This window comes from Hemibagrus wyckioides, linkage group LG29 (genome assembly GCF_019097595.1).
Source record: "Hemibagrus wyckioides isolate EC202008001 linkage group LG29, SWU_Hwy_1.0, whole genome shotgun sequence".
Classification (NCBI taxonomy): domain Eukaryota; kingdom Metazoa; phylum Chordata; class Actinopteri; order Siluriformes; family Bagridae; genus Hemibagrus; species Hemibagrus wyckioides.
Window position 1 is genome coordinate 5127337 of NC_080738.1, and position 12848 is coordinate 5140184.

At 42.1% G+C, this 12848-nt stretch overlaps 1 protein-coding gene across 1 annotated transcript in view; it reads left to right on the forward strand.

The window, feature by feature from the left end:
• chrna6 (cholinergic receptor, nicotinic, alpha 6) overlaps positions 1-12180 on the forward strand; it is a 19144-nt gene extending 6964 nt beyond the window's left edge. Inside the window, exons 3-6 of the mRNA XM_058385268.1 lie at positions 1232-1276; positions 7015-7124; positions 7270-8293; positions 9035-12180. Coding sequence (XP_058241251.1) covers positions 1232-1276; positions 7015-7124; positions 7270-8293; positions 9035-9160 — 1305 coding nt within the window. The 3' untranslated portion in view covers positions 9161-12180. The remainder of the gene's footprint in view (positions 1-1231; positions 1277-7014; positions 7125-7269; positions 8294-9034) is intronic.
• The last annotated feature ends 668 nt before the right edge of the window (positions 12181-12848 follow it).

A 12848-nucleotide genomic window follows, 5' to 3' on the forward strand; every position in this document is an offset into this window, starting at 1 on the left:
CAGCAGACCCCCGTGACCCTAATTAGGAATAAAGCGGGGATAAAAAAAATGGATGGATGGATGGATGGATATATGATCCGGAAAATGGTCACGTTCCAGTTCGTATCAGATGAAGGTTTAGAGCCTTGGCATCTTACTGTCCACTTCCAGGAGAATTCCTGCAGCACTTTTTTTTATTTTTTTAATTTGAAACGAAACGTTTTTTTCCATCACCAGCAGGTCAGAGAGTGCAATAGGGCTGAAATTTCCACTCTCAGCTCCCATGATGTGGAGCAGACACTGCGCTTAGAGCTGCAGATTAAATTATCCTCTCCACAGTTATCTATCCACGGCCACAAGCTTCCTTTCCTGAACAGACCTCCAGCCTGCATTCTCATATTGGCTTTAACATGCTTTCATTCACGAGCCCTCACCTAGCTATTAGCTTAGCTTTGAACATTTTTAAATGCTTTACAAACGACGTTCATTAGATGAACTCGAGCATCGAGCAACAGCAGGAATTTAACCAGGAGGTATTTTCCTTTTTTTATTTTCATGACCTCCTGTTTTATTTATCACATTCCTCCATTTCTATAAGATCTAAAAAGCCTGTTAATTAGCATGCTAATACGTTTACTAGCTTACTAGCAAACAGATTTTGAAGGAAAGTCAAACAAAGCAGGTGACAGAAGGAGTTTTGGAAAAGAGTTTACTTCAGATTTTACTTCATTTTGAGATACTAATATTACTTTTTTACTTAGCCTAAAGTTAGCACACCTGATATTTCACAGGGTGGGTGTTTAGCTAGCTTATTAGCAAGCAAGCACTGAGGTAAATTTACTATTAGCATTGCAACAGAGACATTTAATTAATGGAAGGAGTTTTTTTTTTTTTTTTTTTTAGTAATGGAAAAGATTTCACCTCAGAATCTGATAAATAATATCATCACACCTAATATTTTGTTCTTCTTAGCTAGTTAGCACACCAGATACTTAAAAGCATAAGTGTTTAGCTAGCTTATTCGCAAGCATGCGAGCATTAATGGAGATTTAAGATAAGTATTTCGACAGAGACATTTAATTAATGACGTTAATGGTGTTTTGGAAGAGATTTTACCTCAGAGGTTTTTTTTAAAATCAATGATAAATCAGCAAGCGAAGCCTGTTAAAGAGAAAAGTGGATTTGTCGTGTTGTTCTGTATTAGGACGTTACAATTTGTACTCTCTTTCCCTCTCTATCTCTTCTACTCTAGGACGAAGTCAATCAGATAATGGAGACCAACCTGTGGCTACGACATGTGAGTGATCTATAGGTTCATGTTCAGGTATATGTTTGTGGTAAAAGTGCAGAAATCTAAAAATTTAGGTTTTAAGGAAAAGTGCTAACCCGGTCCGGTCCCATGTTTTGGTCATGCAGAAACGGCTGCTTACTTATACAGTAGTGCCCCGTTTTACGTCGTTTCGACTTACGTCGATTCCGGCTTTACGTCGCTCATCCTTAAATATTAAACTGAAAAATTCAATCCAATTTACGGCGCTTTACACAACCTTAAGTCGGTCCCTCTGCCACATAGTAACAATGAAAAATGGCTAAGAAAACCAAACTAAACAAAATTCTTTTTAGAAAACAAGAAAATACATATATTTTTTCACGTGTCATTATAGGTAACATATACAGCAAAGTTGCATTTCCAACTTACGTCTCGTCTCTTGGAACCAATTAATGACGTAGGGTGGGGTATGACTGTAGTACAAAATGATGACAAGTTAGAGTGCTAGCTAAGGAAGAAATGGACAGGGCAGCATGGTGGCTTCATGGTTAGCACTGTTGCCTCACAGCAAGAAGGTCCTGGGTTCAAACAGGCCTTTCTGTGCCTGCATGGGTTTAGTCCGGGTACACTGGTTTCCTCCTACAGTCCTAAAACATGTACATTAGGCTGATTGGTAATTCTAAATTGCCCATCTATATGTCTGGCCCTGGCGACCTGTCCAGGGTGTACCCCTGCCTTTTGCCCAATGTGTGCTGGGATAGGCTCCAGCTGACCCCCGTGACCTTGATTAAGAATAAAGCGGGTATAGAAAATGGATGGATGGATGGATGGATGGATGGAGAAAAAAAAACAGTGAGTGAGTGCTTTGTTTTAGAATTAGCGCCAGATGTTGCTGATCCTCTGGGATTTTCATCCAGCCACATTTCCAGACTGGTTCAGGATTCTAACCAGAATCCACACAGAACCACTCTGTCCATCCACGGTGAGCAGAAAAGCATCTCGGACTGAATTACAGCAATCTTCAGCTGTCCAGATCTCGCGACACTGTTGATAGCTTCAATATCAAATTTATCGATGAACACTAAAGCGACAGATATTTGCCAAATGGAATGAAATGTCACTTTTCTAAACAAATATATTTTGAAGCAGAAATGACAGAAACGCTTGACTGGATAATACCTTTTGCTATTGTGAGTGAGACTGTAAATTTCTAATATTATGTAAAATATTCCATTATATTAATGAAATGCTTACAAACGCCAACATGCAGCTGGGGTTTTTCTCTGGAAGATTTAGTTCTTGTTAAAATCTAAGACCCAGATACAGTTGGCTTTTCTTGTTTGTTTGTTTTTTTCACACACTAATGTGTGTTATGCAAGTAAGTCAGTTTTTAGACACATTCGGTCAATACAGTAGGACAGGAAATTGTGTGTGTGTATTTGGAGTTCAATCAGCAGGTAAGTCAGCTGTTTAATGCACTTCGTTTTATATTAGATATCAGAAATGCGATTAGGATCAAACTACATACTGTAATAACATTTGGAGAAACTCAATGCGAATGAATGAATGAATGAATGAATGAATGAATGAATGAATGACATACAGACCCTGCGTACGGTCAGGCGGGGTTACACCGAGTGGATTAGTTTACAGTTCGATTGTGACATGAATTTAACATTTCATTCAATCAATGTAAATTCTGATGCACTGCTTTTTTCCTACCAAGCTGTTATATGAGATATTTGTTTATTGACTAAACAGAAAGAGAGAGAGAGTGAGAGAGAGAGATCAGGTGTTTCAGTGTGTGTGTGTGCTGATACAGCAGACAGTGTTTTATGTATGTGAGTGTCAGAGAGAACGCTAAAAGACAAGAGCTTTAAGAGTCCCACTATCTGCACTTTGTGAACTTGTGAACTCTACAGTCTTTCTGGCGGAAATCCATTTAGTTGTTAATAATTCATATATATTTCCCCCATGTAGTTCAAATAAAAAGCACCAGTACAGTACATTTAAAGACTAGCCTATTCTCCTTAGGAGTTAGCCTATTCTCCTCAGGAGTTTGGTGTGTTGTTCATTCTTGAGATGCTTTTCTGCACAGCGCGGTAGTCAAGAGTAATTATTTGAGTTACCCTAGGCTTCTTGTTAGCTCGAGGCATTGTGACCATGCAGTGATCTTTCTCAAGCCGTGGATTTTTTGTTTTGTGCACCGCTCTGTGAAAACTCTAGTAAGGAAAAACTCCCAGGAGATTGTGCTGCTGTCACGTGACTAGATCATTGTATGAATGAAAGTTAGCAAGATAAAGCAATATGATATTAGAGAAATTTGTCACATGTACATTACAGCACAGTGAAATTCTTTCTTCGCATATCCCATCCTTGGAGGTTGGGGTCAGAGCAAGGGGTCAGCCGTGTAAACAGCACCCCTGAAGCAGAGAGGGTTAAGGGCCTTGCTCAAGGGCCCAATAGTGGCAACTTGGCAGTGCTGGGGCTTGAACCCCTGATCTTCCGGTCAACGACCCAAAGCCTTAACCACTTGAGCATTAGGCGAAAATGATGATAATATCTTGAATTGGTGAGATATTAAGTTGACATTATAGTGAAAAAGTGGTTCAGGTTGTGTTGTTAGATGTTGTGATGTTAGAGCCTTTATACTGTCTCAATGCTTAGCAAGCTATAACGTTTTTTTTCATAGCATTTATGATTTTTTTTGACTTGTTGCAATGGCAACATTTGAGACTTTCTTAGCTAAATCAGTTGTCAGGGCCAATAGGAACGAAAACGATTATTCACTGAAAGGGAAAGGGCACGAGGCATGAAAGATCTTGTGAAATAATTAACCTTTTTAATGTGCATTCATGACAAATGAATAGTCAGCTAATGTTTTCAGAAACCTCATCGCCTACCTGTAATACACAGACACACACACATTTGTGTTCTTTATCCTTGTGAGGACCTTACACCGATATAAAACGCCATGCTGTTTACAGGCAGCAATTTTGCATCGAATCAGATCTTACATGTAAATCGATGCTGTTTGAGCGAAATATTTTTCTTTTTCTTCACATCCCCACTATCACAGGATGGCTACGGCATTTCTCCTGTTGTACCACGAGTATGTTTCTGAAGTACCGTGTGTGGACACATTGTTAGTATCAGTCATGAATCACGTCCTGTTCATGATCAGTGACTGTTATGCGTAGACACACAGCACGTCTATATACATAAATGCATAATTCATAACCCGATGAGTGACTGTCTCGATCTCAGGGAGAGATGGAAAGAAACCGAGAGAGAGAATTATGAATGATTGAGATGTTCGTGTTCAAGATGAAAAACCTGCTGATTTGGGCTCTATGCCGGGATTTATGTGACTCTAATGGCCTTAATATCAAATTGTCATATGTTGTCTCGTATTTAAATGGTTTGATCACAAGAATAAAATAAATCTACACTACAAAATTTATTTATATCAGAGATACTGTTGTTTAATAGCCAGGACGAGTCGCACAAAAGAAAAACGCCGTTGCTGAGAATCCTGGCGATCCCACTCCTGTAGCCAGGAATCCAAGACAGTAAAATTGGCAATGCTCTTTGAGTGTGAGGGATAGTGCTAGCTATCTCCTGTCAATCAGAGTGACACTAACCAGTCATGAATACCTCTGAGGTCATGTATCCGAGTGTGTACTGTACATGAGCAGTAGTATGAGATGTGGAGGCTTGACATGTCTCAGAGGAAGCATGTGCTTTTCTACACCCCTTACCAGTTGGAAGGTACCGGGATAGGTGAGAACTAGTGGCTGGGAAATGAACAAAACAGTCTGAAACCAATCTAACACTGAATCTCCCACACCAAATTGATTTGATCTGCAGCCAACAGAACCACAGACAACTGGTGAAATATTGCAAGTAAACCATTTCTTTCATACAGGGATCTTTACTTTAATTTCTAGGAATATCTCTGCAAGATACACTATATTGCCAGAAATATTCGCTCACCTGCCTTGACTCGCATATAAACTTAAGTGACATCCCATTCCTAATCCATAGGGTTCAATATGACGTCGGTCCACCCTTTGCAGCTGTAACAGCTTCAACTCTTCTGGGAAGGCTGTCCACAAGGTTTAGGAGTGTGTTTATGGGAATTTTTGACCATTTTTCCAGAAGCGCATTTGTGAGGTCACACACTGATGTTGGACGAGAAGGCCTGGCTCTCAGTCTCCGCTCTAATTCATCCCAAAGGTGTTCTATCGGGTTGAGGTCAGGACTGTGCAGGCCAGTCAAGTTCCTCCACACCAGACTCTGTCATCCATGTCTTTATGGACCTTGCTTTGTACACTGGTGCACAGTCATGTTGGAAGAGGAAGGGGCCAGCTCCAAACTGTTCCCACAAAGTTGGGAGCATGGAATTGTCCAAAATGTCTTGGTATGCTGAAGCATTCAGAGTTCCTTTCACTGGAACTAAGGGGCCAAGCCCAGCTCCTGAAAAACAACCCCACACCATAATCCCCCCTCCACCAAACTTTACACTTGGCACAATGCAGTCAGACAAGTACCGTTCTCCTGGCAACCGCCAAACCCAGACTCGTCCATCAGATTGCCAGATGGAGAAGCGCGATTCGTCACTCCAGAGAACGCGTCTCCACTGCTCTAGAGTCCAGTGGCGGCGTGCTTTACACCACTGCATCCGACGCTTTGCATTGCACTTGGTGATGTATGGCTTGGATGCAGCTGCTCGGCCATGGAAACCCATTCCATGAAGCTCTCTGCGCACTGTTCTTGAGCTAATCTGAAGGCCACATGAAGTTTGGAGGTCTGTAGCGATTGACTCTGCAGAAAGTTGGCGACCTCTTCGCACTATGCGCCTCAGCATCCGCTGACCCCGCTCCGTCAGTTTACGTGGCCTACCACTTCGTGGCTGAGTTGCTGTCGTTCCCAAACACTTCCACGTTCTTATAATACAGCTGCCAGTTGACTGTGGAATATTTAGGAGCGAGGAAATTTCAGGACTGGATTTGTTGCACAGGTGGCATCCTATCACAGTTCCACGCTGGAATTCACTGAGCTCCTGAGAGCGACCCATTCTTTCACAAATGTTTGTAAAAACAGTCTGCATGCCTAGGTGCTTGATTTTATACACCTGTGGCCATGGAAGTGATTGGAACACCTGATTCTGATTATTTGGATGGCTGAGCGAATACTTTTGGCAATATAGTGTATCTCGGACCTAACAATGCCAATATACTTTTTGAACTCCAATTCCTCGTAGTTTGGTTATCAGCTCAATTCTTTCTACTGGCTAACTCCTACTACCTATGCTGGTGGTAGTTTAGTGGTCAAGATGTTGGACTTCTGATGTGAAGGTCTTGAGTTCAAGACCACCAAGATGCCAGTGCTGGGGCCTTGAGCAAAGCCCTACACTTTGTGTAAGGGTGTCTGCTAAATGCTGTACATGTTTCAGCCCTACAGCTGAACCATGTGACCAACCATGTACAACCAGTGAGTGTGAAGGCCAGCATATGCTTCCTCTGAGACACCTGAAGCCAGCCACCCAGTCTTCTCAAACTGTTGCTCAGGCTACTTCAGAGAACAAAGTCCATAACATCTGCCCTCTATTGCATATTTGATTGTCCAGTGTTACTCTGATTGACAGGAGAGAGAGTAATACCATCCTGCTAATCAAGACAGAGGTTCAAACTCGCAAATTGTTGACAGTGTTTCCTTCCCATTTTGGTGTCAACTAATTGTGTTTCATTTATGCGTCATAGATATGGAACGACTACAAACTGAAATGGTCCCCAGCAGATTTCGATGGCATTGAGTACATCAGGGTTCCATCCAATAAGATCTGGAGGCCTGACATTGTACTCTACAACAAGTAAGCATCACTATAACTGAGCTGTAGAGTTTTTGCTTTAATTTTTTGAATGGTTAAATTACAGTTCTAGAAAGTGAGAGAAAATGAGAGTACTGTAATGTCTTAAATTATATGTGGACCATCTTTAACCACCTTGTTTTCCTAGTGCTGTAGGTGACTTCTTGGTGGAAGACAAGACCAAAGCTCTGCTGAAATATGATGGCACCATCACCTGGGTTCCTCCAGCAATCTTCAAGTCCTCCTGCCCAATGGACATCACCTACTTCCCCTTTGACTACCAGAACTGCTCGATGAAGTTTGGTTCATGGACTTACGACAAAGCCAAGATCGACCTGGTGCTGATTGGCTCCAAGGTCAACATCAAGGACTTCTGGGAGAGCGGTGAGTGGGAGATCATCGATGCTCCAGGCTATAAGCACGACATCAAGTACAACTGTTGTGAGGAGATCTACACGGACATTACTTACAGCTTCTACATCCGCCGCCTGCCTCTGTTCTACACCATCAACTTAATCATCCCATGCCTCCTCATCTCTTTCCTGACTGTCCTGGTCTTTTATCTTCCGTCTGATTGTGGCGAGAAAGTGACACTCTGCATTTCCGTCCTCCTTTCCCTCACTGTCTTCCTCCTGGTCATCACCGAGACCATCCCGTCCACTTCTCTTGTCATCCCCCTGATTGGCGAGTACCTGCTCTTCACCATGATCTTCGTAACACTCTCCATTGTCATTACCGTCTTCGTGCTCAACGTGCACTACCGCACTCCCACCACCCACGCCATGCCCTCCTGGGTGCGAGCCGTCTTCCTGCGAGCTCTGCCCAGAATTATGCTCATGAGACGTCCCATGGACCAGTCAGAATCCTCCGGAAAAGCAAGTCTGCCCGAGGGATCGTCAGGGGAAGGAGAAGGGAAGAAACGGAAGAACAGTTGCAGCAACTGTTTGGAGTTTGGCGAGGGGAAAGCAAGGGAGGGGGAGGTAAAGAAAGGGCCTTGTCCATGTCATCCCTTGAAGGAACCTCCCGAAGGGGATTGTGGGAAGCAGAGTCGGCAGCTGAGCGCTGTTAACACGGTGGTGGCGTTTTCAGTGGTGTCGCCTGAAATCAAGCAGGCCATCGAGAGCGTCAAGTACATCGCCGAGAACATGAGGAGCCGCAACAAGGCTAAAGAGGTGTGATCACACACACCACCGGTTTTTAAAATCTATTTTACTCCATCCATTCTTTCTTTCATCCACCTTTCTCAAGTCACTTTTCTTCTTCATTTTGTTAGGGTTTAAGGTTAGTGTCTAGGATAAGGTTTGGAGTTAGCGATTAGGGTTAAGGTTAGGGGTTAGGGTTTAGTGTTAGGTTTTAAGGTTGGGGTTAGGGTTTAGGGGTTAGAGGATAGGGTTAGAGTTCATGAATAGGGTTTGAGGTTGGGTTTAAGTTTAGGGATTTGGGGTTAGGGGTTTGGTTTAGGGTTAGAGTTTTCATCCCTCTTTCTATCCCTCAATTCTTATTTCTTACATACACTCCACTTTTCTTTCCTTGTCTCCTTTCTATGTAACTACTTCTTTCTTTCTTTCTTTCTTTCTTTCTTTCTCCTCCAACTAGAGCAGTGGATAAAGCCTAAGACACATCCAAACACGTCACTTCACCGTGATGTCACAGACAGCTAATATCCTTGTTAGAATATATCAGCACATACAGATGAGCTTTGTGTATATAAATATAGCTTTTACGTCCCTCCGTGAAGAACTCGGTGTTTGATATGGAAATTCTACCCCCTTCTTTACCCCGCTGTCTTTCCTTCACTCCTGTTCTGATGCAGTAGCTGGGGGATGTGTCACTCACCGACGTTCCCATTGCTTTCATAATAATTACGATCCGATAACTTCCTCTTTCCTGTTCTCTTCTTCTTTCTTTCGAAGGTGGAGGACGATTGGAAGTACGTTGCCATGGTAATTGACCGAATCTTCCTGTGGGTGTTCGTGCTGGTGTGTGTGCTCGGAACAATGGGTCTCTTCTTCCAGCCTCTCATCAGCTTCCTCGCATGACAGCCGACCGGATCACACGTTCCACCACCAGGCAGAGACACGGCAATCACTCGAATCCAACCGTTCACTGAATCACCCACACACCAGTCTCTGATTCCATTCAGCCAGAAAAACAAGGAGTGAACACATTCTCGATTTGGTCTGGCAAAACAAATCGGATGTTTAAAAAAAGTCACAAATCTATTTTAAACAAACCTACATGGAAATGTTCGTATTTACGTTTCTTTCCTTTATCTCAGCCTCTGCCTTCTTATGTCATGGTTCTAGACTTCGGTTTAAGATGTCTAAAACCTCGCTAGTTAAGAAAGTTCAATTTCTTCACACCACAAATGTCACGATTTGATCAAGTTGTTGGCCAAAGGTTCATATCCATAGATCTCCATAGACAGACAGACAGTAGAACTGAAAAGCTGAATGCTCAAGAGCTCATTGACTTTGCACTGTCGTAGCATGCTTCATCTTTACCACAAGCTAAACTCTTCAGATTGAATGGACACAAATTTCCCATAGACACCTTAATGGAAAAGATGAGGCTGATATAGGTGTAAAGCCTGTGACATTAATATCCATGGATTTGGACTGGGATGGTCAAATACCTTTAGATATACTTATAGTGTAGATGTAGCATAAGAAATTCAATTCAATGATATTTCAGTATAAATTCTCCATTTTTCCAATTAGGAAGAAGCAACCAGATCCAACCAGAACCAATGGTACGAACCAGCGGAGCTTTCATCCTAATCAAATGACTTGCTAACCTCTACTCAGGAAAAATAAAGAGGTTTATTTGCTTTAAATTTATGGTAGATTTGTAAAAGAAGTGTCAAAACTGATTTCTGAAAATCTGATCACTTTGAACCAGACAGTGGTTTTGGTCTGAATCGTGTGTAGAAGCCATCGGTTCTCAGGGCCGAAATATGATTGGTTCATCTTACTTCCTGTTTCATGATGGTGTGGTTGTATTGGTCAAAAATGGAATATACACTAATCAGGCATAACATTATGACCACCTGCCTAATATTGTGTTGGTCCCCAGACCCGTCAAGGCATGGACTCCACTAGATCCCTGAAGCTGTGCTGTGGTATCTGGCACCAAGATGTTAGCAGCAGATCCTTGCGACTTGCAGGACTTAAAGGATACTTTTGATAGATACTGACCACTGCAGACTGAAGAGTCTCCAAAGAGTTTTGGAGATGCTCTGATCCAGTGGTCTAGCCATCACAATTTGGCCTTTCGTCAAACTCAAAGCTCAAATCCTTACTCTTGTCCATTTTTCCTGCTTCTAACACATCAACTTTGAGGACAAAATGTTCACCATGCCTAATATATCCCACCCACTAACAGGTGCCATGATGAGGGGATCATCAGTCTTATACACTTCACCTGGCCCTGGTCATAATGTTATGCCTGATCAGTTTTTATACCAGAATGTCTGATAAAGATTTGTGCGCAATGATACGCCATGTATCCCAAAACAGGCATGCTGGCAGCAAATAGCTTGAAAATGCTTGAACCTACTACCCATGCCCCGCCCTCTACATAGAACTAGTGTGAAATTCGCCCCAAGAACACAAGATAGTGATTAGTGACAGTTCTGTCTAGCTTAAAAACAGTTCATACAACATACAAAAGACTCCTGATAACTACATTTAGAAAACTGACCACAAGCTCCTCCCCCTTGCGTATTGGATGATTTTTGCTTAAAATTTCGAGGATATATACAGAATCCCGTCTTTGCCACGTCGGCCTGGGACCGTCTTCTGTTTCATCGTGTCGTGATTTCTTCATCTGAGGACTCGAGCTGGATGTTTGACCCAAAAAAAAAAAGAGAAAACGTCCACTTTAAAAAATTGCACATAAAAATGCAAATCCCTTTAAAAAGACTGCATGATTTTCCTGGACACTTTCCCCCCCCCTCTTCCTCCATCTCTGGTCTCTTAGACATCCATAATCCCTTTTTCTCGGCATTTACAGAAAGCACAATTCTCTTGTTTGCAGCTGTTTGTATGTTTGTAAATCAGTTTTTTCCTCACTGATGTCCTTGAATTAAATGAATACTGAATGAAGTGCTGGCACTGTATTTTTCTTTCCCCCACCGATTTAAGGGAACGTCGCGCGTTAAATCTCCGGCTGCCTGCGGTGACATTTCTCGGGCTTGAGTCATGTTAAAAGAGCGTTTGAAGTTGAAAGCGTATTATCATAAGTGTTACTTAAGGCAAATGTAAACCGGTTGACTTTCCCGCCACGTGGATTAGCGTCCGTGTAAACACTACTTACTTTTACGACTGGAGCGAGTCATGCTAACACGGCTAATCAGGGGTGTGAGAGCGCGCTAAATCGTGAGAAATTACAAGCTAGCGAGTCGTAATAATACGGAGTCATGTGATCGCAAGAAGTGTGAACAATTGTTGTGTTCTCAAATCTGATTGGACGGAAAGTGTGAATGACTTTTAGCGTATGATAACAGCAGCTCAGATACTCTGTTCTTCCTCCAGATCTGATATTTTTTAAGGCATAAAGTTTTCCTAGGAGACGTTTATTCAACTTTTCTACCACGGCGTTTCCGAGTGCTCGGATCCGATCGGTCAGAAGGTGGCACACAATATAGCTTCTGTAATTCCCGACTGTGATGTGACCTACAGGTTGATATCAAAGCGCTGGTTCTGGTACATTTCTATAGTAATGATCTAAGTTTCTATAAGAATCTCAATCATCACGGGCAGACCATCCATCCATTTTCTATACCCGCTTTATTCCTAATTAGAGTCACAGGGATCTGCTGGAGCCTATCCCAGCACACATTGGGTGAAAGGTCAATGGCAGAGGGTCAATGGCAGACCGTCCTGGAAAATCCTGTTTCAAGCTGCTGTTAGCTTTAGCATGTTTGTGAGCTGGATCTCAATAAACCTGAGGTAAACCTCATGAAGTTATCAGTATAACCCCAAAATATGGTTCTTGTAGGCTTTTATACAACAATATTAGAACAGTAAAGGGTGAAAGAGAAGACAAAAAATTCATAAAATTCTTAAAGCCAATTCTATGATACGTGATATATATATACTGTACATTTGTGAACATTTTGAGAGTGATGATTCATTTAATGGCTGCAAAAATACTTGTATTTTTACATGAATAAAAAATTACATGGAGTATTAATTACACGAGTATTTTCGGCTTAATTACTAATTATTGAGCTAATAATTTATATTAATTCCACATATAAAGTTACTTACTAAGCTGTAATGCTTGAATCCTGAATTAGCTCATGCACACACCATATTGCCAAAAGTTTTGGGACGCCTGCCTTTACATGCACTTGAATGTAATACGGAGTTGCCCCGCCATTTGCAGCTATAACAGCTTCAACTCTTCTAGGATCCACAAGGTTTATGAGTGTGTTTATGAGAATGTTTGACCGTTCCTCTAGAAGCACATTTGTGAGGTCAGGCACTGTTGTTGGACGAGAAGGCCTGGCTCGTAGTCTCTGCTCTAATTCATCCCAAAGGTGTTCTATGAGGTGTTCTCACTCATCCATGTCTTTATGGACCTTGCTTTGGTCACTAGTGTACAGTCATGTTGGAACAGGAAGGGGTCATCCCCAAACTGTTCCCACAAACAGCATGAAATTGTCCAAAATGTCTTGGTATGAAGCTGAAGCATTAAGAGTTCCTTTCACTGGAACTAAGA